Below are 25188 nucleotides of genomic sequence, written 5' to 3'. Positions count from 1 at the left end.
CTCGTGCACTGAAATGTGATAATTCACGGACAACACGCACTGCCCTTGCCTTGGCTGGTTTGCCAGGGCAGAGGCTGTTCTTAACACAAGGCCTTCAACTCTGGAATTTATACTTTTTGTTTTCAGATGGGCAAGCCTCATCGTGTCTGTTGACTTTCTGTGCACATTGCGAAATCTGTCAGTTCACTTGAGCTCTTCCCCTGGTCAGGCATAGTTATGGAATAAAAATATAACCCTGCCGAACATTAAGGGTTGTTTCCAAAGATGTCCTGTCCTTCCCCAGCCCTCTTTTCTCCACATAGGCTATCTAATATGCTACAAATGCTTACTCCATTCTCAGCCCATCCAGGCTCTTACAGCCAGCAACTCATACAGGTGAATTTCTTAGTTTGATGTACTTAATTCTGGATAATCAAGAAACAGATCAGCTAAATCCTCTGCGTGAAATGTGCAAGGTGCCTTCAATAAATCGCCATTCTTAGGAGGTTTGTTCCCAGTCTTAGACATTATGGTACTGAGTATCCTAAGCAAGTGCCAGAGGCACAGAACACTGTGAACATTAGCGACAGCTGCTGTAAGAAAGGAAGAACAAAACCAACCAACCAAAACAAATAAAAAAACACCAAACCAAGCCAACAAAAACCCACTAAGTTAATGGTAATATTAGCTACTAGTTTATTATTCAATCTAAACCAAAATCTATAACAGATACCAAATATTAGGAGACATGGGACTGCCTCTCTGCATACACAGCCCTTAGTAAAGACAAACATTAAAAAGGCCTGGATGTCTCTTTTGCCATCATCACTTGTCCCTGCACTTCTTGTCACAAGTCAGAAGGCAATTCACTCTCCCTGCTTTGATATACTCTGTTACCACTAAAAGGTCTCAGATATGCACCACAATGAGCGGCTGAGCTCCAGAGCAGAAACGGAAATAAAAACAGCTGGGAAGTGCCCATGAGCAGCATTAGTTGCCCAAGGTAACTACTTAGGAATGGAGCAGCAGGTAACGTGCTTCCACTCTCTTGTGCTTAGAGCCTCTCCAAACTGTACGTGGAAGAGATAAAATAACAGGAAAAACAGTAACTGGAAGTTTCTGCTACCTTTCATTCTATGTGAGTTCATGTTCTTTACTTCACCTCCAGCGTTTGGCCTCGGGCAATCAGCAGAAGAGCCAACCTGCTCTGCAGAAAGACACGCCACAAGAGAGTAAGACAGGTTACACACAGATACCCATTTCAAGTCAATGTACGAACCTCAGTTGAAGCACAACATGTGGGAGGACCAGCAGCACTCTCAGTCCGGCTGCTCGGCAGAAATGTACTACGACTCCAGGAACAACCCCCATCCTAAGATGGTCCGTCACATCAGAGGTGAGAACTGTTGAGGGGCCACACGCTTGGCCTGGACAACTGCCCCGGCAAGCACAAAGAGAAATGCGAGTGAACTGAAACTGTTTCACCAAGACAACTGTTTGGGATTTATTTTAAGCTAAAATAGTTTCTTTCAAGCTAAAATAATTTCTTCCTCTTCTGTGCTCACAACTGTACTGTAAACACCGAAGACAGGTTGTCACTATGATTTTCTCTATTTCACTTTCACCAAAATAACTCTTGTACCTTTCCAGAAGCAACATATCACACAATGCAGCATTTAATAAGAGTAACCTGGTGGTTTAAAACCACCGTGCTGTGTGCTACATCTCGCTGTGATTACTCTGCCTACCCCTGAAAGGAATACAGCCAAAATCAGCGTGCCATCTGCATCAGCAGAAGGAACAGTACTGCTAGGGATGGGCTTCTGTTTCTGAATGTTTGCACAAAGACATCTTTCTGGCAGCAGCTGAAAGAAAACTGTTGAAACATGGACAGATTTACACTGCACAAAGCACAGAAGGGTCACGCAAGGAAAAATATCTCTACCAAGTTCTTTGGGGACTGTTAGAATAAGTAGATATTGCATCAGGGTTGGGATTGGTAGTTGATGAATTGGTGATATAACTTTTGTCATAAGGGATGAAGGGTGATGCAGGACCAAATCAGTTCTGAATAAAACTGAATTGCTTGCCTCTCAGAAGGGATGCCTGTGAAGGAACAAAGCAGGACTCTTCCTTTTAGACTGACCACCCAGCATACAACATACACAATTCTGTGTGTCTATGTGTGCATATATATATATATATATAATGTCCCTAAAGTAAAAATGTACAACACATACAAAATACAGTACGTATTTGTGTTTGTATCCTTCTCTTTATGTAGAACCTGGTAAAAAAGCCAAGCTGACCACAAACAGCAAAGACCAAAGTCTTACACAGCTTAGCCAGATTAATTTGGTGGATATCTTTGAACTCTCAGCAACATAATGTTTAGCTATAATTACTTTCTGCTTAATATTTTTCTTACATCAGATACTAAAAAGAATCAAGGTTCTGAAAAACCTCATCAGCTGTTTAATAGCACTGCCTCTTGATAATGTTCGATCCAATCTGACTTACATTAATGATTAAAAAAGGGTGGTTGTTTATAAAATTTCTTTTACCCTGGCTAAGGAAGGAGGATTCTAATTTTTCATTAAATGCTGTGACTCTTATTGAAAACCACATGTTTTTTAAGAGAGGCAGAAGAATGATACTTATCTCCTGATTGGCATTGCTAAATGAGTGCGCTTCACTTTACCTGGCCGCTCTCCAGATTTTATCCAGAACATCATCACTGTTCAGGTCGTGGTTGATCACACCATCCTCTGTCACAGACTGCTCACAGCCCTCTGCCATCTATTCAAGTATGCCAAGTTTATTCACTATTTACACACCATTCCATACGCCCTGTATTATGACTTGCAAAATGTACTATCTGTGTTTATCGCAGTAAAGACTGTATCCTTTGTTTTTTGCACAGGAATAAACAATGCTCTGATCTGTTTCGTAAGAACCAGCTTTTCAAGAGCAGACCCATCTGCTGTTGACACAGGCGTCCCCAAGCAAGAAGCTCATCAAGAACATGTGCTAACTGGCAACGCCACAAGCAACACATCTGCCAACCGCTGCCTCCCAAAGCTCGAGGGCTTTGTGCGGAGGGAGTTACGCACTCCAGAGTCCCTGACGCGTGAGTGCAGGCTCCAAACTGCCCTATGATACAGCAGAAGAGGAGGAACCCAAGCTGCTGAAGGTGCAGCTGGGTCTCAGCCAGGGCACTGTGTCATCCCGGGTAAAGGGAACACAGGGCAATGAACATATATTTAAAATACAAGTATTTATTCCCTTCTGTATGTGTTAGTCACCACATCTTACAAGATTTCTCCTTACTAATTACCCTTGCATCTTTATAGCTTTTAGAGATTATATCCTTACTAGACATCTAATAATTTCACAATTATCAGCAATTATTACATCCATTAAAAATATTCCTCAGTAGTGGTTACACAGCACTATAAGCGTATATCTATGAAATACTCTTTCTAGTATTTTCTTCAGATTTCTTAGGCAAATAATTGAATTATTGTACTATGTGAGGTAGTAAAAACAAACAAACAAAAGAAATACACCCCCTTAGAGATACCTAAAATACAGCTTGTGCATTTTTGTAATTAAATATGCCCCCCACCCTGATATAACATAAGGTACATCTTATGGCCTTTTTTTTTCTACCTGAGAAAACACTCTGCCTCTTGATTTCCAGAAGGCCGTGCGCATGTTCCTGAAATGACTCAAAATACCCCTTCATTTGAAAAGGTAAGGGGAAAAAAAGGCACAGCTCTTTAGTTTGACGCTCTCGCACTTCACCTGAATTGACAGTTTCAGGCTGCAAAGGACAGCGCAGAACCAAAAAGAGGAACGTGAGGATCCCCTGTGTAGGACAGGAGAGCTTGGAAGGGAGATGGTGTCAAGTAGGGTGATAATTAAACTGTAACTGTATCACTTGCAGCTCTCTAATGTCATTGTGATTTGTTAGCAAGAAAAACAATCCAACCCAATGAAAACAGGAAAAATAAAATCACTTTGTTTCAAACTGCTCAGGAAAAATGTCACAATATACAACAAACAAGCACAGAAGTCTCCTGCCTCGTAACACAAAGATTCTTTAGATTAGTTACTGCCAAAGGCTTTACTTTAGGTGACACTCTTTTGTACTAGCAGCACACTGGGGTTTAGACCCAATTTTGCAGCTGTGTTCATGAATTCCAGCAGAGGATTCTTTCTGCAATAGCTCTCAAGCTGCAGGCTGTCTAGCTACTTCTCTTCCCTATTGCAACCATACAAGACCTGAGGGCTAAAATAGTATTGCACTGCATGCTCTTGAGAAAACCAGAACACACGTATTGCTGCACTGGTACCGGACAGCAGAGGGCACTATGAAGAAGTTTTATAGTAAAGATGCTGAAAATGAGGACTCTCTCCTAACTTCTCTATTTCAACTGGGTAGCTGAGGTCTGTCTAAATGTCGCTCTTTGGTTCCTGAGCTGGGTATAGTAAAGACCATGCTTTATTTTTACTGTTCCCTTATACACGCAGAACACAGTTCTTTGTATTTACTGTAGTTTGACTGCAAAATAACTACACAGCAGACAGATACTGCCATATAGCCACACTCACGAAACTGCTGTTTCTTAAGAGCTGTTAGCTGCCTTTTGCACTTTCTCTGTACTTACAAACGGAACCTTCTGCCAATCACATTTTGATTCCTGGGCTTTTAATAGACTGCACACAGAACTGAAGAGTCATGGCTCAGCAGCACACCACAAACCCATAATGGAAAAGCAAACAGACCATAGAGGCCCAGATTTAATCCCTTCCTCATCTGATTTCCATTAGTAGCTACCTAGCTTTCATTCTCATTCAATATTACATATTATGCCATGGATATCTGTTATTATTATCAGTGACTGCATATTAGAAGCTGTAAAAATTAACCTATAGGTGGTTATTTTCAACAGAATAACAGTTTTAGATGTGTTTCTGCTGCATACCTTGCTGGGGACTAATGTAAGCACAGAATAAATCATACAATGGTTGGGGCTGGAAGATCATCCAGTCCCACCCACCTGCTAAAGCAGGGTCACCAGAGCAGGTCACACAGGAATGTGTCCAGGTGGGTTTGAATGTCTCCAGAGACTCCACAACCTCTCTGGGCAGCCTGGTCCAGGGCTCTGGCACCTCAAAGTAAAGAAGTTTCTCCACATATTCAGACAGAACCTCCTGTGCTTCAGTCCATGCCTGTTGCCCTTCATCCTGTCATTGGGCACCACTGAAATGACAGTCATATACTTTACACCGCCTTTAGCTGCTGCTTGAATGGAGTCCAGCCATTCCTTTACACATTGTTTTCTACTTTGCAAAAGCTTTTGAAAAAACAATTCCAAGCCTCTGCACAATCCACAAATAAGACAGAGAATGCACATCACACCTCACATCCAGTCTTTGTGTCCATTCATCAACCTGCATTACAGTCCTCACATCCAGAACGTGAATTCTGACCAGAGCTACCTGGATCGGGAAAGAAAAGTAAGACATGAGTGCTACAGTATACGGCTTCCTACAATGTTACACGTTTTTAGTGCTCTTGAGGATGGTGTGGGACTTTAGTAGTCAAATTTTCCTCCCACTGCTGCCCCAGTTTGGAATCTACTGACTTGTGAATTTAGCATTTCCTCTTGAGTTCCTTCCATCTAACTGGGAGCTGCTATTGGCCATCAGTGGGGGAGCAATGCAGCTGGCACACAGGCTGGAACTTGTTCTCCAAAAAACAGCCTGCAAATACCATATGTCACACATGAGGGGCTTTATGTACAGTAACCGCTGCTTAGGATTTCCTTCCTGCATCTCTCAAGTGCTGTGTACACAGCACTCACTCATCATCAGCTTTTGCAGACTGGCATCCTTAGCTCACACTGTGGCAAAACAGATGGGACATCTTAGGCTGGGCAATATGCACAGCTGGAAAACTGCGCACTCATGCAGCCAGAGCTAAACTAAAACAAATGTGTAAACTGTCACCAATCAGCTTCTCTTCCTTCATGGTAACTATCATATACATCTTCCAGGTGCTGGGAAAACTCAGCAAAATTTTGCAGACAGATTCGCTTACCAAGATCCAAAAATGGTTCGCAACTGCAAGTGAAAAAGGTAACAAACATCTGCATCTGTTTCTGAAAAGCACACACTCTTGTACATTTGTGTAAAGCCCTGAAATTCTCATAGACCTGAACTGAGTGGGGTTGCTGAGGGGAAAGGAACAGGATGCAGTGAAGTGTGCTTGGCCCAGCTGTGGCCATGCTGATCCGTGAGGTGACAGCACACAGAAATTAGTCACTCAGACCTCAGCGCACTAGAGCTCTGGGCTGCTGGGGGAAGGCAGAAAGCCAACGGAACATGTCTCTCTTATGCCCTTAAGCCCTTTGAGATAAAGGAGCTCCCGAATTCACCCCTAAACATCCAGATCAGCAAGCAGGAACTTTAATAAAATTTCTGCTATCTTCACATTTCAGAGAAAGATGACATATTCAGGCTGATATATTCAGAACCAACTGACGAAGGCATGCTGAATTCTAAGGAAGGTACAGCAGAGACCATGAGGAGCCCGAGTCTGCAAAAGCCTTTATCTCCTCTTCAGAGAAGTCCAGAAGGGATAAGGAGTCAGTCCAGGTAAAATCTGCAGTGATGTTGCTAGGATTAGGGATAAGCTAAACCTCATAATCACAAAGTTCTGGTTTCTCCTCCGGTGAAAAATGCAACTTTGTAATTGAAGTTTATCACGTACAGCCTTAATTAAAAAATGTTCCTCACTACAAACAACTTCACACTCTTTGATACAAATGTAGTTATTATAGGAACATCACAAAGTTTTAGGAGCACTTGAAACCTTTGAGAAAAGGGGGCGCTGTCCTGTATATTGCAGCACACAGTTTATACTAGTTGTACAGATAGAAATTCTTTCTTTTTCACTCAGGTCTTCGGCGCGAGAATCAGTGGCAAGTCAAAACACAAGAACTGTGAGTAATGGACATTGTAAATGTTAAAACACCATGGTAGTCACCAAACAGCACAGGGAATGCGAATATTCAGAAGCTCTAACTTTTATCTTTGCAGCAGGACCCAAATTAGAATCACAGAATTCAGTGACAATATGACAAACTACATCTGAACTCTGAATTTATAATAAGTTGTCTAAAAGTTAGATACCCAAGACACTCTATTCTTGCAGCCACTCCATTGGTTTCTCTCGGTATGACATTAATATAAACCTTCTCCTCAGAAATACAGCAAGGTGAGGGACATGTGTACAACTGCATCTGCCTCTTGCTAGAAAGAACCTACATAGCAGCAAGAGGTACTGATTTCATCTCTTCAGGAAAATCAGCTCTTGTAAGTTATACACAAGCTGAAACTCCATCTGCCGATGAACTCTGGGATCTGCTCTCACCTAATCTATGTCCCTCACTCTTTGCCTGCTAAATCAGGCTTTCTCAGATTTTTTCAGCTACCACTTTTGCATCCTCTACCCAGTCAGGGCAAGACACCAACTGGTACTCCCAAGAAACACCACTGTCACCTCTTTGTGTCCCTTCTGAGGCACACAGGAAACAAAAGCCAGTCCCAGAGCACTTTATCATTTTAACAAAGCCAGTCATGCCAGCTCTAATGCTACCAGCATTTACTATTGTTTATAACTCTACAGGAAGCGTGGGTGAAAAGTAATCCTACATAAGAACAAGAAGGAAAAAGAAGCAGCCTCCAAAGCAACAATCTCTGCTTTTCAAAGCGGTGTCCAGGGAGGCTTCCTTGCTAGAGTCGATGCGCTTCCATACTCTCAGCTGCAAAACCAGTCTAACATAACGCTAAGTCTAGCCTGATAATATACAGCTTTCTTTTTCAAAATGTTTTCCAGCAAAGGAGAAACAGTGTCTTTTGCTCTCAACATTGAGAAACAGAGGTCTAGCGCTAGCAGCCCCACAGCTCCCAGGGAAGAACTGCAACTGAGAAAGCGATATGGAAACAAGAGACCATGCTGCTTCACCGTCTGCCGAAGTCTCACCTGTGCCACAGCCACCCCAGACAACACAAACCCCCTTTCACTGGAGCCCCCTGTTCAGAGCCACTGAGTCATCTCCCAGTCCCCTTCACATAGAGAAATATGTAATCTTAGCACTTAGATAAAGATATCTGTTCAGACTCTCCATTAAAATAATTTAATGCTTCTTATATATTTAGTCCTCAAGTGATTCAACCAAACCATGCTGTGCAGGTAGACGAGAAGTGAGCTAAATGAAAAAAAGGACAGAGGCAACACTTTTTGGCATCAGATTCATCTTTGTGTGAGACTCAGCCAGGCCTGCACAAAGAACTCCTGTGTACAGACTTGACTGTGTGGTCACAGATACACTGGGGTAAAAAGAGGGGCACACACACACACAGTCTGCAGAGATGCACGTCAAGCCCGAGGCACTGGGAGAAAAAAAGACCTTGGATTTTCAAAATCTGGCTTGCAAAGTGACTGCAGATGTCTGCCTTGCAGCAAGCTACAATTTGCTTCCATAGCTCTCATTATTAGCAGAGAAGCACCACAAATTGTAGTATCCAATGCTGGGGGGAGACAGGACATGGACAGCACACCACCAAACGAACATTAAACCACCATGCAAACCGCAAGCCATTGAAAGAGGCCAACAATGACAGAGACGCATCTGGCCCTTTTTCAGGCCTTACAAGTGAACTGTGAAAGTAGAAGAATTGGGGTTTATCTGTTTTAAACATACCTCTGTCAATTTATTCTCACAAAACCAAAGGAAGGTGATAAACCAACCCTACTTCCTTTTATTTTCCAGAGCAAGACTATTCAGTGCAGACAGGCTCATTCAAAACTTCTGGCTGTTTGAGGGGGAAGGAGAAAAATCCTGTTAGCACAGTGTTAAGGGGAGTTTAGCTCAGAGCAGAGCTCAGTGTACTCTTTCCAAAAGCCCTGTCTTCAAATCACGCCTACAATAATAACTACCAGCTCTGTTCCCACTTCCCGCTGCAGAAAGGAGTATCCCAAGACCCAGCTCTGCTGTTGCCCCATCAGGTTTTCATCCTAAACTTAAGCTGTGCATGTCCTCTGACTCCTTACTTTGTCCTACCTGTCTGTTTCGTCTGTGATCTGGATTCTCTAGCAGGAGGAGCTGAGGCAGATTTTACAGCCACGTCAGGGTGCAGCAGAGCTGGAAAAACTCTTAAGACTACTCTGGTGAGGCAGCTTGTAATGTCCTGTAATGAAATTAGATGCCACATCTCTGAACTATCACTTGTCCCTACCCCCAACAGCTGGGAGTCTGCAGTCTTTAGGATCAGTCTGCCGTTACTGAGAAGGTTTGGATAGCACACCAATTTAAACAGGCACGCAGCCATGCCAAGTATTTCTAAATGCTTTGTGAAGTGCCCAGGTTGAAAACCAATATTTGTCTGCAAGTATTTACTTACTGCTCTTCAGAGAGGTTACCCTGTCACTGCAGATCTGGCCCACTCAATAAATACGTAAAATCTTTGCACTATTCAATGAACACACAAATAAGTATGAGTTATATGCTTTATCATTTTAACTAAATATGAGTACGTTTTCAGAGCTTTCAGAAAAACACCCTGGACTTGAACTCAGGTAGCTGTACAGCATTTAAAACAATTTTAGCAAGCAGTTAAGAATAAAAAGCACTAGAATAACATTGAGTATTATCAACTCTACTGTATAACTTATTCACAGTAGGTGAGTAAAGAAACACATTGTTTCTATCTGATGATGGAAGGAAGGTAGGAGAAACACACTAACAGCATCTTCCAGAGATAAAAAAGTCACATCAAACACCTGGACTAAACAATTTAATCAGGTTTGAACTGTCTTACCCAACCCACCGTGCACCAGTTTTATATTAAACAACAGCAAAAAATACCTAACACATATTCCCTGCACCACGATAGATTAAAAATACTGAAAACCAAATGCCAGATGCAGGATGCCTAGAGGTCCCTCACTACAATTAAATGAACATGAAAGCCACACATCCGTAATTTCTCACAAATGCCATCATACAGATTCCTGGTCACTTGACCGCTTTCAAACAGCTGTCCATTGCTGCAGAGGTAGGAGGTACTACTTGGGAAGCCCATGTCCTGCTTCACAGGGACAACCAGGAACATTCAGGGGTGGGGAGGGAAAAAAAAAAGACACAGCAGGTGAAATTCAGAGTATGTATTTCAGGATCGGGGTGAAATCTGTTTTCTCATTGCAAAAAGATGCTGGAAAGACAGGAGATCTGCCTTGTGGGTCTGCCATGAGCTGTGGCATCCTGGCAGGGACTGGAGGTGTCACAGATTGCACGAGCCCTCTTGCCTTCACAAGCTACTCTCTCAGCCTCTCACAAATGAGTTTCAGTTTCTCGCACTTGATCTGATGCTGGAGTGATTTTCATGCTCTCCAACCAATTCAACTGTTTTCACCAATAACTTTACACTGAACTCATTGCAAGAATGGCCCTTCAGGGTGTCTCGCACCATCACTTCTCCCTGACAACTTCCACACAGGTGCCTGAAAGCAAATCGCCACTGTACTCTCATATGATTGTGTCTAGTGCTGGTAATTCCACCAATGAACAGCCAAGCATCTCAAGCTCTTAGAAAAGAGCTTGAAGTCTCATCAGTACAAGTCCACTTCTGCCAAGAAGAGCCTTTTCTAGGTGGCTGCAGAACTGTAGGATACTGAAAGGCTGAGGACTGCAGCAGTAGTCAGAGGGCTGTGCCCATGAAAACCCCACCAGTTACCACATCCTGAGGACAGCATCCTGCCGACACAGCTCGTGGCAACAGGCTTGCTTCAGCCTCGTATCACCTCATCAGGTTAGCAGAAAAGACAAGCAGCAGCAATGACTGATGACTACTGGTTAAGGTAGCAGTGAGGACAAGCTGATTGAAACCAGCTGATCCGGGAGAAGCAACACAGGTGCACAGGCAACAGCTACTCACCAAGCTGCTGTGACTTGGTGGAGTTAGCACTAGGACCTTCCAAGAGCAACAAACCAGACCATCCTTTTATTCTGTTTCTCCATAGACAGGTAAGCTTCAGATTTGCAACAGTTTGACTTAAAAAAAAACAAGTGCACACACATGGGGGTGCGTGTTTATCTAATTTAACTGGAAAATACGTAAGACAGGCTCAGGCTGTGTTTTAAGGCACAAAACAATCCCGTAAGATACTTTTGGCTTCTTTCAGAAGATCTCCAAAGCCCCCAGTTTGTCTGTGCAACCTGCTCTTGCACTCTCAATCCTGAGTAAATGAGGCACATGTATGAAATAGTCTTAAGAAAACCTTAAAGAGACTGAAGAGTCTTAGTTCAGGTTTAATAGGTGCTATGTGCATCAACACGCAGAACCTCAGCTGTAAAGATGTAACTCCTTGTAATTTCACTGCTTTAAACATTTCTATCCAAGAATCAGTGTAATACATGGTGGGCATACTTATGCTGCACTTTTTGTTATGGAAATAAAACCAGCAATACTTTTATAAAAAACCCCCCACATTACTTGAGCAACAAAACACAATCCATACTTTTACCAGAAGCAGCTTTCTACAGTTACTTGGAAAGTATAGAGAGAAGCGCAGTGAGTGCATAGAGTCAAAACCGGTTGGTTGCCAACCCTTTACAGACCTTAGGGACCTGCAGGGATCCCACTTCTAGTTTCCATTTGAAAGCTGTCGCAACAGAGGGAGGAATACAAATGGATACAAGCCAAATCATACAGGATCAGCCCTCTGATTCCAGTTCAGCAAAGATCAACAGCTATGATGACATGTTCTTACACTCTTCAGCCAACCTATGTGAAAGCTGCACTTGCTCTAAAACTGATTGCAAAAGCACTCTAGTCAGTTAGACACAAGCTGAGTCAGAATATCCAGCCAAGATGGAGACTATGACTTTTTTTTTTTAAAAGGAAAAAATATTTGACAGACAATACATGGAGGATCATATGATAAAACAGGTATACAGAAACTGAGCAAGTGACTTGTCAGAAAGAGTTCCTGTCTCCCGGTATTGTTCTGAGGCTGTGCGATAAATTTCGCTAAGAGGATCAAGGAGTAATCACAATGGATTGTGTCACCTCAACTCAACGTGCACCACGTGCCAGCCAAGGCACTTGTGCAGACTTCCATCCTACTCAAGCCGAAGTAAGCATTGGCTTAACTCCACAGTCGTATTTCATCTACTGACCCTGGCTGACTAAACACGGTACAGAAATCAGTGTGGCTCAGCTGATAAAGGCCGTTCAGTTGCTTGTGACCATCTGCTGAGATGCTCAGAAAAAAGACTTTTTTCTTTATTTTTTGAGTGTCATGGACACTTTGCAACAGACACTAGCAGCAGCAGGTTTTGAGGTAACAGGAACGCTTGTCATTAACTGCTTTTAAGAAACCTTAGAGCAGAAATGGAGAATGCATACATTAAAATAGTAACTACCAATGCTCTTGGGTAATACACCCAACTTGGTATATATTAAAAAAAAAAAAAAAGCTTCCTTGGGAAACAACATAAATTCTGCATTTACCATTAATTTTGTTTGTTTGTTTGTTTAAAGCTATTAAAATGGAAGTTTCAGGGTAAAAACCTGCATTTATCTTTACCCTTTGTGTCCACAAACAGCTCTGGGCCAACTGTGGAACTATGAGCACTGAGACAATTGAGTATCACAAGGGCAGCAGATGGTCTTTGAAGTGTAACTACTGCACATCCCAGTTTCATCCCATGAACCGTGTGTCTCTTCTTTCCCATCTTCTTATTCTGAAGCCTCGCTGCTGTCCGAGTCATTGTCTTGATCTTCTTTTCCAGACAGAGCATGTTTGGACGGGTCATTGGCTTCTCCCAAAGGAACAGCCCCTTTCCGCTGTGGCAAGACACTGAAAAAGGCCTCCTTCCAGTCTCTCTTCTCCAGGTATGCAAGGATGATCTCAAACACTGCAACATCAAGAAAGACCATCAGCTCTCTTGCAGGGAGATAAGTGAACTGCTGATAGGAATACACCCCCAAATCCATCTTTACAGAGGTTTGCATGCATTCACTTGTGGCATTGTCAGAGTTAAGCCGATAAAGTACAGGCAGAAGCAGATGAGGCAATTCTGCTACTGCTGCGGTTTAAAGCCAAGCGCACTGAGTGTGCAGTTGTCAGGCAAATCCTCTGTTCTCTCAGTTACTGCAGCAGTGCTTTTCTGCAGTGGCCAGTTTGAATCAACTTCTTTCAGAGACAGAGAGAAATGTCCCCCCAGCACTTCAGGTCTCACCAGGGCCTTCAGAAGAGGCACTAATGCTTTCCCATGTTGGACAGGAATACTGCTGTGGATGCACTTCAACAATGACTTCATTGCCTTCCCCAAAATATGGACAGCCCAAAGTCTTCCTAAAACCTATTATAATTAGCTTTATTTTTCATTTCCATCTGAGATTATGGTAAAAATCCTTATTATTCTCCAATTCTGTGACACTCTTGCTTCTTCTATAATGCTAACCATACAGTCACCTTCCTACTCCTCCTATTTCAGCTCCTCAAACTTTCCCTAATTGACAATAGCTCCAAATTGCATTACACAGAAAACGAACTGGCAAATTCTTATTTAGAAAAATCCCAGGCTATCAAAAACACCTCTCAACACAGATTGTGGCTCAACAGCAGAAGGGAAGGCAGGAGGGGACCCTACGACTGGTAAGCCAGACTTGGATGACAAATCTAGGACAGAAGGGTGGCTTTTCAAGCTCGGGGCTACAGGAATAGTGCTAACAGCACCAAAGAATGCACCCAGCACATGTGTTCTTGATGCCAAGCGACAGCATATGAGAAAGGATCAAAGGAGCTGTGGAGGGTTAGGCACACAGGGTTAGGCAGGCGCTCAGAAAGGGAGAAGCAGCATGGAGCTCAGAGTCAAGTTACAGAAGTGTCACATTTACTAGAGGTTTCCTGGATCCAGGTTTACTGAACAGCCGGCTGCTCTCTGTGACACTGCTGCTGAAGAGCTGGCCATTTCACCAAGCAGGTTATTCACCTGAAACGTACTGTGAAGGTATGAGCTCTCAAAGGACTATATGAATAGCACTGTACGGTGCTGCAGAAAGCATCTGCAGCAAAAATGCTGGCTTAAGAGACAACAAGAGTATAAGAAACACATTTCTTCTCCCTTGCTTTGGAACTTCCTTTATCTGCACAGTAGAATCAGAACTGATGGAGAGTGGCTTCCACAGGAGAAGAAAGGTGTCTATGATGGGCTGCAATAGCAACAAAAATATTAGGCAAGGACAGAAAAAGGAAGCGAGAACACTTGGTAGACATCATTGCAGACTGGACTGGAGCAATATGGTCCTGTGACACACACTACAAAGCATTAGCTGTGGGATACAAACCTGAACAGCAGGAAACAAACTCTCTCAGCTACCACTGCCGTTGTGTTTTGCATACAGTGTTTTACATGGATCTCAAATCTTCCAAGTTTTGAAATTCCAGATTGAGTTAAAAAAAACCATCACCTTATGGCTTTTCAGTTTTCTAGCATCAAATACTTCACACATATGTGTGTTCCTCATGCCATTTTAACATGGCAATGCAGCCACTGAACTACCTGTGGAAATATATAGAGACTCAATCCCAAGAGAGAAAGATTATAAATTATTAAGTGAAAAGAAACAAGCGAATTCCACTGTTAAAAATGCAGTCAATCTGCCATCACCAGAGGGCCCATTTAATTAAAGCGCCTCGAGGACTGACAAGGCAGTTCAGAAATAGTTTCTTCTTCCACTGGACTGTGCAAATTCACACCTATCAAAAGTAGTTCCACAGGGACCAGGAACATCCCAGAGTCCCATTTGTTGAGCCCGTACTGTGTTCTCTGAGCTTCAACTGCTGCATTGAGGGTGGGAACCCAGAGCAAAACAGAAAGGGTGAGCAATTACACAAAGCAGTGAGGTAGATGTACTCACAGCAATATACAAAAACCTCAGTGCAAATCTCCTTCTCACCTCCACAAAATGTGTAGTATGAGATCTGAGAGGCATCTTGATTCTGTCCACCTTACTCATGCCAAGTAGCACCTCTCATGAAAGCTGTCTTTTCAGGTTTAGGTGGTGAGCTAGTAGGGTTACAATATACACCAGAGACTTAATTACAAATATTAAATGTACCTCTGCTTTTGGTGGTGGTGTTGGTTTTATTTTCCTGCCCCAAAACCTTAAGCAAAATACTGATATAGTACAATTTTACACTGAGGGTGGTAAAGCACTGGAACAGGTTGCCCAGAGAGGTGGTGGATGAACCATCCCTGGAGACATCCCAGGCCAGGCTGGACGGGGCTCTGAGCAACCTGAGCTGGTGAAGATGTCCCTGCTCATGGCAGGGGGTTGGACTAGATGAGCTTTGAAGGTCCCTTCCAACCCAAACTATTCTATTATTCTACAATAATCTTTACCTTAAAAAGGGTCTATCTATTAAGAGCCTTTCAAACACAATTTGAAAATGTTTTAGAAGGGCAAGGGAAGACAAGCTCACACAAAATGAAATCTTGCCAAACTGCAGTGAAATCAGGTGCATAAAAGTCTGGAAGAAGCAATATATGCAAAGCCATAAAGCAGATAAATGAAAGCCTTGATGTGATCCAATTTACACCCAGTGCTTAAACACATACAAGACAGCCTGCAGAAATGTTAACACTAGAGGTCAGTATAAGATTATTGCAGAAAAAATCCAGCAGAAAGCTACAGCTACCATAACTTGTGATGAATAACACAAAGTTCTATTCCTGCATTTATAAAGCAACATCTAAAAATCAAGTTTTAGAAATGCGTACGATCTTACATATACATGGATTTTGACAAGTTTTAATACTAATGATATACTATATTCTCCACATTTAAATAATCATGCAAAAACATACCTCATCAGTCAACTACATTTAAAAAAATAAAGTTAGCAACAAACAATGAGTTACATAATAAAATAAACTTTAAATAAAGCAAGGTAAGATCAAATAAAAGAAACTCAAGTGGAGCAAAAGAAAGACTTGGACACCATGTCAAAAATTTCCATAAAGGTCTGAGTAGGCTCCATTTTGCAAGTATTTTTGTTTAATGACACTAAAATACAATCTAATAATAAAACAAAAAGTTTTAAAAGAGTGGGATCCAAGCCTTGGTTAAGTAATTGTATACTTCAATCAGAACCAGGAAACCAGGTAAAAAATACAGTTATGAAAACTCAACACACGGAGTACTGCCGATACCAAATGAGGCGAGTCTACAGGTACCTAAGTAGTTAACTGCTAAACAAAAATGTCCACATATGTTTGTCCTCCCCTGGGATAAAATACATGGGATAGTTCCCAACACTTTACTCACTTACACATTAAGCCTGGAAACAAGACTAGGATGGTAAGAATGCTAAAAATACTCATGAGACAAGCCAACAGAATAGGAGGTGCAATTCTCAGTGGCTAGGACACCATCCTTTACCTTCAACCATATCTAAAATGTTTAAAAGTCAGAGCAATTACTGTATCCCAAAGGCAACTAGGTTCAAGAAATAGTAACATAATAAAACAATAATTAGGTATCTGCACTATAGTGTACATTATAGGGGTTCAGATTCTGAATATCACAGGTATATTCTATAATAACATCATTATTGTGTGATTTAAAACTTACCATGATTGACAGCTAATACTTTGCGACTGTTCATCTTGACGAAGTTTCCAAGCGGGAGCTGTGCGTGACCAATTCCCTGCTCTACAGCTTTTTTATAAGTAATTCCCTGTACGAAAGACACCAAAACAACTGGACTAAGAATGACCATTTCAGATCAGCCCATACACATTACTACAAGTATCATTTTCTGGCAAGAGTCTTGGCAGTGCTGCCATGATGTTGCTTTAGAAGATATTTACAAAAGGAAATTTACCCCAGTTGGACAAGGGCTTCAAGGGCTACCTTTGGAAAAATTACTACTTTGGATATACCTCAGATTGTGACGTATGGTCAAAAAGATCATAAATAAAACTTGTTTGTGCAGCTGCAGCTCTAGAACGTGTCAGCCAGAGCCTGTTTTAAAAGGTGTATTTATGCTTAAGGACAAAGTTACTCAGATTGAAGTAACTGGGTATTTTTTTGAAGGAAATAAAGGATAAAAAAATATCTTGCTTTTTTTAAAACCTGGCAAGTCCTGGGCCCAAGATGGGAAAAAACAAAACAAAACAAAACCACATGAAACCCCTCACCTTTAAAAATGTGTAAACAATTCATACCATGACTACATAAAGGATCTGCTTTAACTCCCTCCTAGCCTTTAACTGTGGACTAAGTATTGAAGTACTATTTGGTAAGGCTTAAGATCCATCCCTTTTTTTAGCATCACTTTGAAATTTAAATGTCACTAGAAATTACATAGGAGGGCCTTTGAAGAAAAGCAGTAACAGTGCTTTAATTTCCCAGCTGCATTCTCTATGACATTCCAGGTCCACACAGCACGATCCCATGTACAGGTATGGAACCAGATCCCCAGGCATGTTTGTTACTTAGCCAAGTTCTCCTGCCAAGCAAACTTATCAAAAAAGAACACCCGAGATTCAAGCGCTGTTCTTTATCTATATTTGGGCACGTGCACATACAAGTGCATGCACACACACACAAGTGCATGAACAGAAACCAAACCCCTCTGTCTGCAAATACAGCCCTCAGTAAGCTGAGCAGTGTTATGAATTCCATTCCTATATTTAAAATCAAAAGATAAAATCCTAAAAAGTTCAGCATGTCTGCACTGGGGAACACAAGCCACTGCTACCAAAAGTTGGGTTTTTTCCTCATTTCTTCAAAATTTTTTGAAGTATTTTTTGCATAAGTTTTCTTGTTATTTATTTTTGTCAGTTTACACATGAACAGCATTAATGTCAAATAAGGTGCCAAAAAAGATCTGTAAAGAAACACATCCACAGTTTACCTTGTGGTGATTGTGATCCACCAGTCCTCCAATCACATAGGCTTTCTTCTCATCAAGCTCACTGAGAACGTCCGGGGAATCTGAGGTAAGATAGACTAGGTCTTCTTTCTTTATTAGCTCACTGTAGTGCTCTGTTCTAATTTGGATATCCTCAAAAAAGGTAGCCAACAGAAGTTACATTCAACTGAGGAATTCCTAGACAAGCTTTACAGCAAACATAAATCCAACAGTATGCAGTCATTCCACCTCCCTCCTTCATGTTTAGGTACATAAGCATATTGCAGATCGACCTCTGCATAAATAATCCACAGTGTCTACAACACTCATTCATAAAAACATCAGGAAGTTTTCTGAAACCCCAAAATCACTTTACAAATCCTTAAAAATCTTGTGATTTTATGCAATTGTTAACACATTTCTGCTAGGAGTCCACATAATTTTCAAATCCACCCTTCCAAAAAAAGTGAAACCAGAAGTAAACAGTTAACATTAACTTGCTTGATACCAGAGGTTTATGCCATGCTTTTGCAAAGCAGCTATTGCACAAGACATGCTGAAAGTAGAACAGTTTATTTACACAAAGTGTTCTTCATTTGAAGCTGTTGGAATACTGGTTTAACAGCAAGGAAAACCAACATGAGTTTGACTATAAGACAAGCTATTTCTCTAAAGAACACTTCAGTGTTGAGAGGCAACATAATGGAAATGAAGGTGCATGCAAGAGAATCACCTCATGAATTCAAAGTCTTACTCTTCCCCAAGAAAAGAAGAGCACTTGTCACGACAGAAAACTGCCAGAACTGCCTAAATCAAGTAGTCTTGCTCAGTCTATCAGAGAATGGAATCTATTCAATAAAACCAGGTGAAAATGGGCATGTGTGGGGTTTTTCAAGCAAAAAAAAAATCAAATCTAGATTCAAGACAAGCTGGTTTGGCATATTTAAGTTAAATTAACTAAAAGCACAAAGAGCCAAGCTATTACTAAAATGCTATTGCTCTGATGTCTTAGGAAAACCCCCGTGGAAAAAGCACAGGTCCTTCACAGCTAACGACCTTGCTGGCAACTATTAACATGATTTCTTTTTTCTTTTTATAGACATAGTAAATTATTCACCTTCCAGTTCACCCATCCTTTGTCATTTTCATTCATGTTTCTTTTCAACTGTCCTCCATGGCTGGTCAAGTAAAACTTCAAAAAGAACAAACAACAGGTACAAAACACGGAAATGCTGATATGTCAATCTGTTTCTTCTCTGTAGAAGGCTTTTTCTACTCTTAACTACTAACAAACTCTTAATTATTTTTTATTTGAAAATGGTACTAATGCCATATTTATACAGTTAGTGATACCTTTAAAAGACAAATATGCACTTAGGCAATTTTTTTTTAATCTGTCACAGATTAAACTGAGTATCAACAGCATTTTACTGACACACCAGTATCTGGCACTCTTCATCTGCATGCACATACATTTTAATAAATATGGGGATTTTTATAACACGGGTTGAAAAAATAAATCTACTACAATAAAAGTAATTTTCTTATTAAAAAGAGGCAGCTTAAATATATTTTTCTACTACAGTTCTGACCACTTGGGTCACAGCTGCCTTTCTCACATGCTTTGTACGTGGCAATACAGTCAGCACTCAGTTTGTTTAAACGTACCTGCACAGGATGAAATGCTTTGCGGTTTTCTGCATAACATCTCTGAATTTGCTTGTGGAGCTTCTTAACATCCTGTATACAACACAATTTGTTTTTACATAGTCCTTCAGACAGACCACCACAAAATGCTTTACCATGAGCCACTCAGAAGCTAAAGAGAGAAAAAGGAAGCTTTTAACTGGCAAAAGTGACTACCGAGAGAGTGTGGACATCAGACCTCAAAACAGCCACTTCGAAGGTGTTATGCTGACAAGGAAACACACGCGTCTTCCACAAGAGCGTGTTTAGACGCCTCATACATGTGGCTGATTTGCATCATTCCAGGAAACAAACCAAGCAATCAAACAAAAATCACTGGGATTTAATTATATGTAATAACATGCTCAAAATTAATCTGAGAAATCAAGCAGATTTATCACTTTGACAATACTCAGGGAAAATGCTAAGAAAATACAATATATATTTAAGAAAATTAAAGATGCATAATTAACCTGAAGACCCCCAGAACAACACAACTAATTTAGTGGCTGGCTCTGGCATTTAGACCTGATAATTTGGACAACAGTTAACTAGTACTATTTAAAATGCAGCAGACTTAATTTTTAGCCAATTATGGTTTTCATAAGGTAATTTACATAGCTTTATTCTCAGTGACCCAAATGCAGTGTTTTGTAAATATAACTGATTCCCATTTTAAGATGAAATATCATTATATTGCTCCGAATCATGTAATGCTTTGAGAATGTTTTGATATCTCCAAAGGACTGAACCTAAACTAGGCTTTATAACTACAATATTGCAATGCAAGCTTTTACAGACACTAGAGAAACCCCATCGCTAAAGGCCACAACCATCCTCACTTAGAACGCTTCACCCTTCCTAAACACCTCCAGAAGTGCCAGATTTTACATCAGGCCTAACAAGGGCTCTGCTTGACCATGGAAGAAAACATGTTTTTCAAAAGCAGCGGCTCAGCAGGAAACACCCAGTCAGCATCTCTGAAACTATCAAGGGGGTCTCTTCTGGGGCACTGCTGAAGGGCTCCTCAGGGACCTAAGTTCCAAAATGCCAGCTGGAGCTTCCCAAAATTTTGCAGTGAGCAGCCCTACCCTACATCAGTGCTATACATGCTGTGCATTAGGCTCAAGAAGCAGCCATACCATTACACTCAAGAACTGGCCAGACAGGCTTTGCAAAAGCTCAAATTGAAGCAGTCTGGCAGGGCAGTGAAGTCCCGGCAGGAGCAGAAGGGCTCGCAGCAACAGGGAAGGGAGAGGTCTGCCTCAGAAACCACAAACTGCACTCGTACAGGTTAACGTACCTTCCTCGTAGAGTTAAAGCTGTTTTGATCTCAAAACACCACACAAAGCATCTTGACCAGTGGTTGGGTATCACAGTGATCTTTCTCATATTTACCTGTCCTGCAATCACCTCACCTGTTCTTTCATCCATTCTAAAATCTTAAAGAGATGGGGTAGTGTCCTCCTGTCCCAACTGCCTCTCATGTGACTGAGAGAAAAAGCTCAGTATCCTCACTGATAAAAATTATCATTTCCACAGATACTTACTAACGCAGTTCAGACCCTCAAACCCACTTCGAAAGAGAAAGCACCTAGATGTGGCATTCGCAGCCCCCTCTAGCAAAAGCATTCTGAGGCAGAAGTGCATCTAACTTCACAGGAAAGCACGGCACAAACTTTTTGTATTCCTGGTTTTGGAATCAAGCAACCTGGAGCATCTCCATGAAGGCAAACAAAATATTTGGCAAACTAACATAAGGGTACATTCTAAATCCTAAAAAATTCAGCAAGTGACATAAGCAGGTCTGCGAGCCATCACTGTCTGAAACACACTAATTGTCCTCTACAAGTTTCTCTGTTTTTTGTGCTCTGACATTGCATCAACACCATCACTGGAGAACCCTTCCACATTTGTATGTGATGGGCAAGTTTCTTTTACCTTTAGCACCATCAGGTCATCAAAGCTGCAGTCCACGATGAGGCGAAGTGTGCTAGGAACAACTTCCCTTCGCATACGCTTTCTGTCATTCCCTTCATTACCAGAGTCCAATTTTGACTGACGTTCTAATTTTCTCTTCTGGCGTTTTTCTTTTCGTTTCTGCCTAAATAAACAAAAAACCAAATAAATCTTCAAAAAGCAGTGCCAAATCTGCTGAGGTACATGTTAGGCACATAAATGCATGCTTCTATGATCAAGGTGGCTGTCTGATGACTGCGATAGTTTAAACTTATCCTATTGCTTGCATCTGTGCTAGGCTCATCCCAGCACGAAACACAGACCCTGTCTTTGTGAAGTTCTGTATATACCTATGAAAGACAAACGCGACACAAACTCAATTAAGTGGAAGTCACAGTGGATTTAATGGATTTAAGGGCGCTCCCAGTCAGGTCTCATAACAGAAGCAATCAAAATGATCACCAACATTGCAGTGTCAGAACGTGAAAGGCAATTTACCTCCTGTTTCAGTGCAGTTTTTCAAAAGGCTTCTGAAGCCATTGTTTCTTCTCCCCGTTCCCCTGATGGAAGTGGGCAGTGGGAGATAAATTTCAGAGACAGACACCTTAACAGCCACTACCTTGGAAGGAACACTTCACGTTCAACAGGACTAGGATAAACCATGACCATTTGCAGATCTGCTTTCTCTCAACAACACAGTGATACAGAAGCTCACCATCTTCCAAAACTATTTTAAGAGATTATACGTCACCATAACTTATAGCACACCACTTAATGTGTCAAAAATAATTTCTTTTTATTCACTGCCTTTGTAAGATTCACCAAGCTTGACAGCACCATGGAAAGAGGGCGCACATTATTTCTCTCTTCTGACATACGAGTATGTCAGACATCTTCTTCAAGTTGAGGAACATTTCTAGTATGAAGAGAGGATGCTTACCTTTATAGCTTCTTCATAGGTAGATGGAGTAGCCTGTGACTACTGCTTTAAACCTGGCACAGAAAAAAACTCGTTCAACTGCCTTGATTTGCTAAAGCAACCTCTGTGCAATTCTGCTGACAAATCTTTATTATTAGCACTGAATACTACACATGATCCTAGGAAACCATACCTGCGTAGATCTTTCTGTTCTTCCCACTGTTTCTGCTTCAACAGCTTCTTCCTTTGTCTCTTAGACATGGGCTCCAGGCATTCTTCCTTGTCTGAGCCGGCCTCCCGTCCTTCTACTGGGTTGTCACTTGACTTCACCTTCTCTTCTACATCCGGAATTTCAGGGGACATGGTATTTTCCGCTGATACCTCTGGACTTTCCGTTGGCGTTTCTGACGACATTAGCTTTGGGCTGGGTTTAGTGACTTGTTTCTTAACACGCGATAAATATTCAAAAACAAGCTCTTCTCTCACCAATTCTGTAAGAAACAGAACAGCATAAGTGTATTAACAAGATGTTCAATTAGAACAAATATCACTCTACATCTACCGTAAACCTGAATAAAGAAAAAATAATAAATAAGAGATGGCCTTTTTTTGTTTAAAGCTAGATAAGTGCCTCTGCAAACAGTAATATATAAAATGCTAGTAAGATTAGGACCTGTATTCGGATCATGTCTAAAACTCTGCTGGCTACACCTGCAGCTATTTAACAGTTTCCAATTCAAAACTTGTTGAAAACACAACTGCACAAAAGTAGGAAATCATACTGGATTAAACATAAAAGAAAAAACATTAGCAGTACTATTACGTGTACACAAACTATTCTCAAATACACAAACAGAAAAAAATTAAAAGGTATCTTGCAATATAGCTATGGCAGCATGGTAGAGAAATATAATTTTAAAGAAACTAAAGACATTGTAGAGGGAAAAATAGAGTTTGAGTAAGCTGTACACCTGCAAATCAATGTTTATTTCTTCTGAGAGTCAAAGACACTGGCCAAACACTGACACTGGCCACTGTCAGCAGATAGAACACAGCAAGTCAGGGGATGGATAGCCTGAACTGTTACTCAGCAAAACGTTCTGCACTTACAATTATACCCTTTTCTTTTCAATGACAAGTAGTATTTTCTTCACAGCAGTAGTGCTGCTGCGCTCAACAGCCACAGTCTTCCAAGGATAACTGCTTCACTGGAGAATCACAGGATGTCCCAAGTTGGGAAGGACCTACAAGGACCATCGAGTCCAACTCCTGTCCCTGCACTGACAACCCCACAGGTCACACCGCGTGTCTGAGGGCGTTGTCCAGTCTCTTCATGAACACTGTCAGGCTGGGGCTGTGACACCTCCCTGGGGAGCCTGTTCAGTGTCCAGCACCTCTGGGGGAAGAACCTTTTCCTAATGTCCAACCTAAACCTCCCCTGGCACATCTTCTGCCATTCCCTGGGTTCTGTTGTTGGTCACTAAAGAGCAGAGTTCAGCACTTTCCCCTCCTGCTCCCGTTGTGATGAAGCTGTAACCGCCATGAGGTGTCACCTCAGCGTCCTCCAGGCTGAACAAACCCAGTGACTTCAGCCGCTCAACCCTCCAAACCCTTCACCTCTTCTGGACGCTGCATCCACAGAGCCAACATGCAGAACAAAACAATCCTCCGGCTTCTTCAGTAACGGAAGAGCCAGGAAACATCACAACAGGGGAAAACCAGACGCGTTTTAGCTGACGCACCTGCTTTCCCTGTGTGGGGGCATCAGGACACAGGGCCCGGGGCCTCGGCCCCAGGCCCCACACAGCCCGGCTGCTGTACGTACATCTGCGCGTGTATATATAGACACGTATCCATACACACACACACAGCTATATATACACGCGTATCTATGTATACACACGTTATATATAGAGAAACACACGCGTTATTTCTGCTCACGCGCCAAAGTACCTCATAACTCAACGGGAGCGGGGGGGAAAGGCCGTGACCCCCGCGCAGGCGGCACCGACAGCCGGGGGTGAGCGGCGGTGTGAGGAGGCGGCCATTCCCCCCTCCCTGTGAGGAAACCCGAGCGGCCCCTCTTCCCTTCCCGCCCCGGGGTTGTCACGTACCGCGAGCCGCCCCGCGCGCCGGGAGGGGCGGGAAGAACCGCAGACCGCGTGCGCAGCGCCGCGACTTCAAATCCCGGCGAGCAACGGGCGGCGGTCACGTGGCCCCAACGGGCCCCGCCCCGAGACCCGAATGGCGGGGGACGGGGAGCGGCGGCTGCGCTGTGCGCCGGTCCCTGGGCCTGCTCCGGTCCCTGGGCCTGCTCCGGTCCCGCCGGCACCGGCTTCCAGTCAAACACAGAAAACACAAAAAAGGTACAATAGTAACAAATGCACGTGAGTTCCAGCAGGACAGGGAACTGCTGGAGAGAGTCCAGCGCAGGGCAACAAAGATGCTGAAGGGAGTGAAGCATCTCCCGTGTGAGGAAAGGCTGAGGGAGCTGGGGCTCTGGAGCTGGACAAGAGGAGACTGAGGGGTGACCTCATTAATGTTTACAGATAAATAAAGGGTGAGTGTCAGGAGGATGGAGCCAGGCTCTTCTCAGTGACAACCAGTGATAGGACAAGGGGTAATGGGTACAAACTGGAAC

General features: G+C 42.3%; 3 protein-coding genes across 5 annotated transcripts in view; 2 read left to right on the top strand and 1 right to left on the bottom strand.

The window, feature by feature from the left end:
• The first annotated feature begins 1154 nt into the window (after positions 1-1154).
• On the top strand, positions 1155-8081 carry LOC106146047 (uncharacterized). Its single transcript, XM_021283093.2, has 7 exons — positions 1155-1375; positions 2903-3109; positions 3683-3735; positions 6045-6126; positions 6489-6645; positions 6950-6992; positions 7889-8081. The coding sequence occupies exons 1-7, from the start codon at positions 1249-1251 to the stop codon at positions 7922-7924; spliced, it is 705 nt and encodes a 234-aa protein (XP_021138768.2). The 5' UTR covers positions 1155-1248; the 3' UTR covers positions 7925-8081.
• A 3262-nt stretch (positions 8082-11343) lies between these two features.
• TRMT10A (tRNA methyltransferase 10A) lies at positions 11344-24799 on the bottom strand. 3 transcript variants are annotated; one of them, XM_065062363.1, is made up of 8 exons: positions 24662-24799; positions 22741-23038; positions 21611-21773; positions 19652-19723; positions 19101-19175; positions 17987-18136; positions 16699-16804; positions 11344-12974 (listed from the first exon to the last, which is right to left on the bottom strand). In XM_065062363.1, exons 2-8 carry the CDS (start codon positions 22959-22961, stop codon positions 12796-12798), a joined length of 966 nt encoding a protein of 321 aa, XP_064918435.1. In that variant the 5' UTR covers positions 22962-23038; positions 24662-24799; the 3' UTR covers positions 11344-12795. The 3 variants fall into 3 exon arrangements, with proteins under 3 accessions (XP_064918435.1, XP_013226949.1, XP_064918436.1); XM_013371495.3 differs by having other exon boundaries at positions 24501-24697; XM_065062364.1 differs by having other exon boundaries at positions 23658-24681.
• MTTP (microsomal triglyceride transfer protein) overlaps positions 24793-25188 on the top strand; it is a 31466-nt gene continuing 31070 nt past the window's right edge. The window contains exon 1 of the mRNA XM_065062360.1: positions 24793-24913. The gene's annotated coding sequence lies outside the window, so the exon portion shown is untranslated. The remainder of the gene's footprint in view (positions 24914-25188) is intronic.

This window comes from Columba livia, chromosome 4 (assembly GCF_036013475.1).
Source record: "Columba livia isolate bColLiv1 breed racing homer chromosome 4, bColLiv1.pat.W.v2, whole genome shotgun sequence".
Classification (NCBI taxonomy): Eukaryota; Metazoa; Chordata; class Aves; order Columbiformes; family Columbidae; genus Columba; species Columba livia.
The sequence above is the reverse complement of the archived record's forward strand: the minus strand, read 5'-3'. Positions and strand labels throughout refer to the sequence as shown.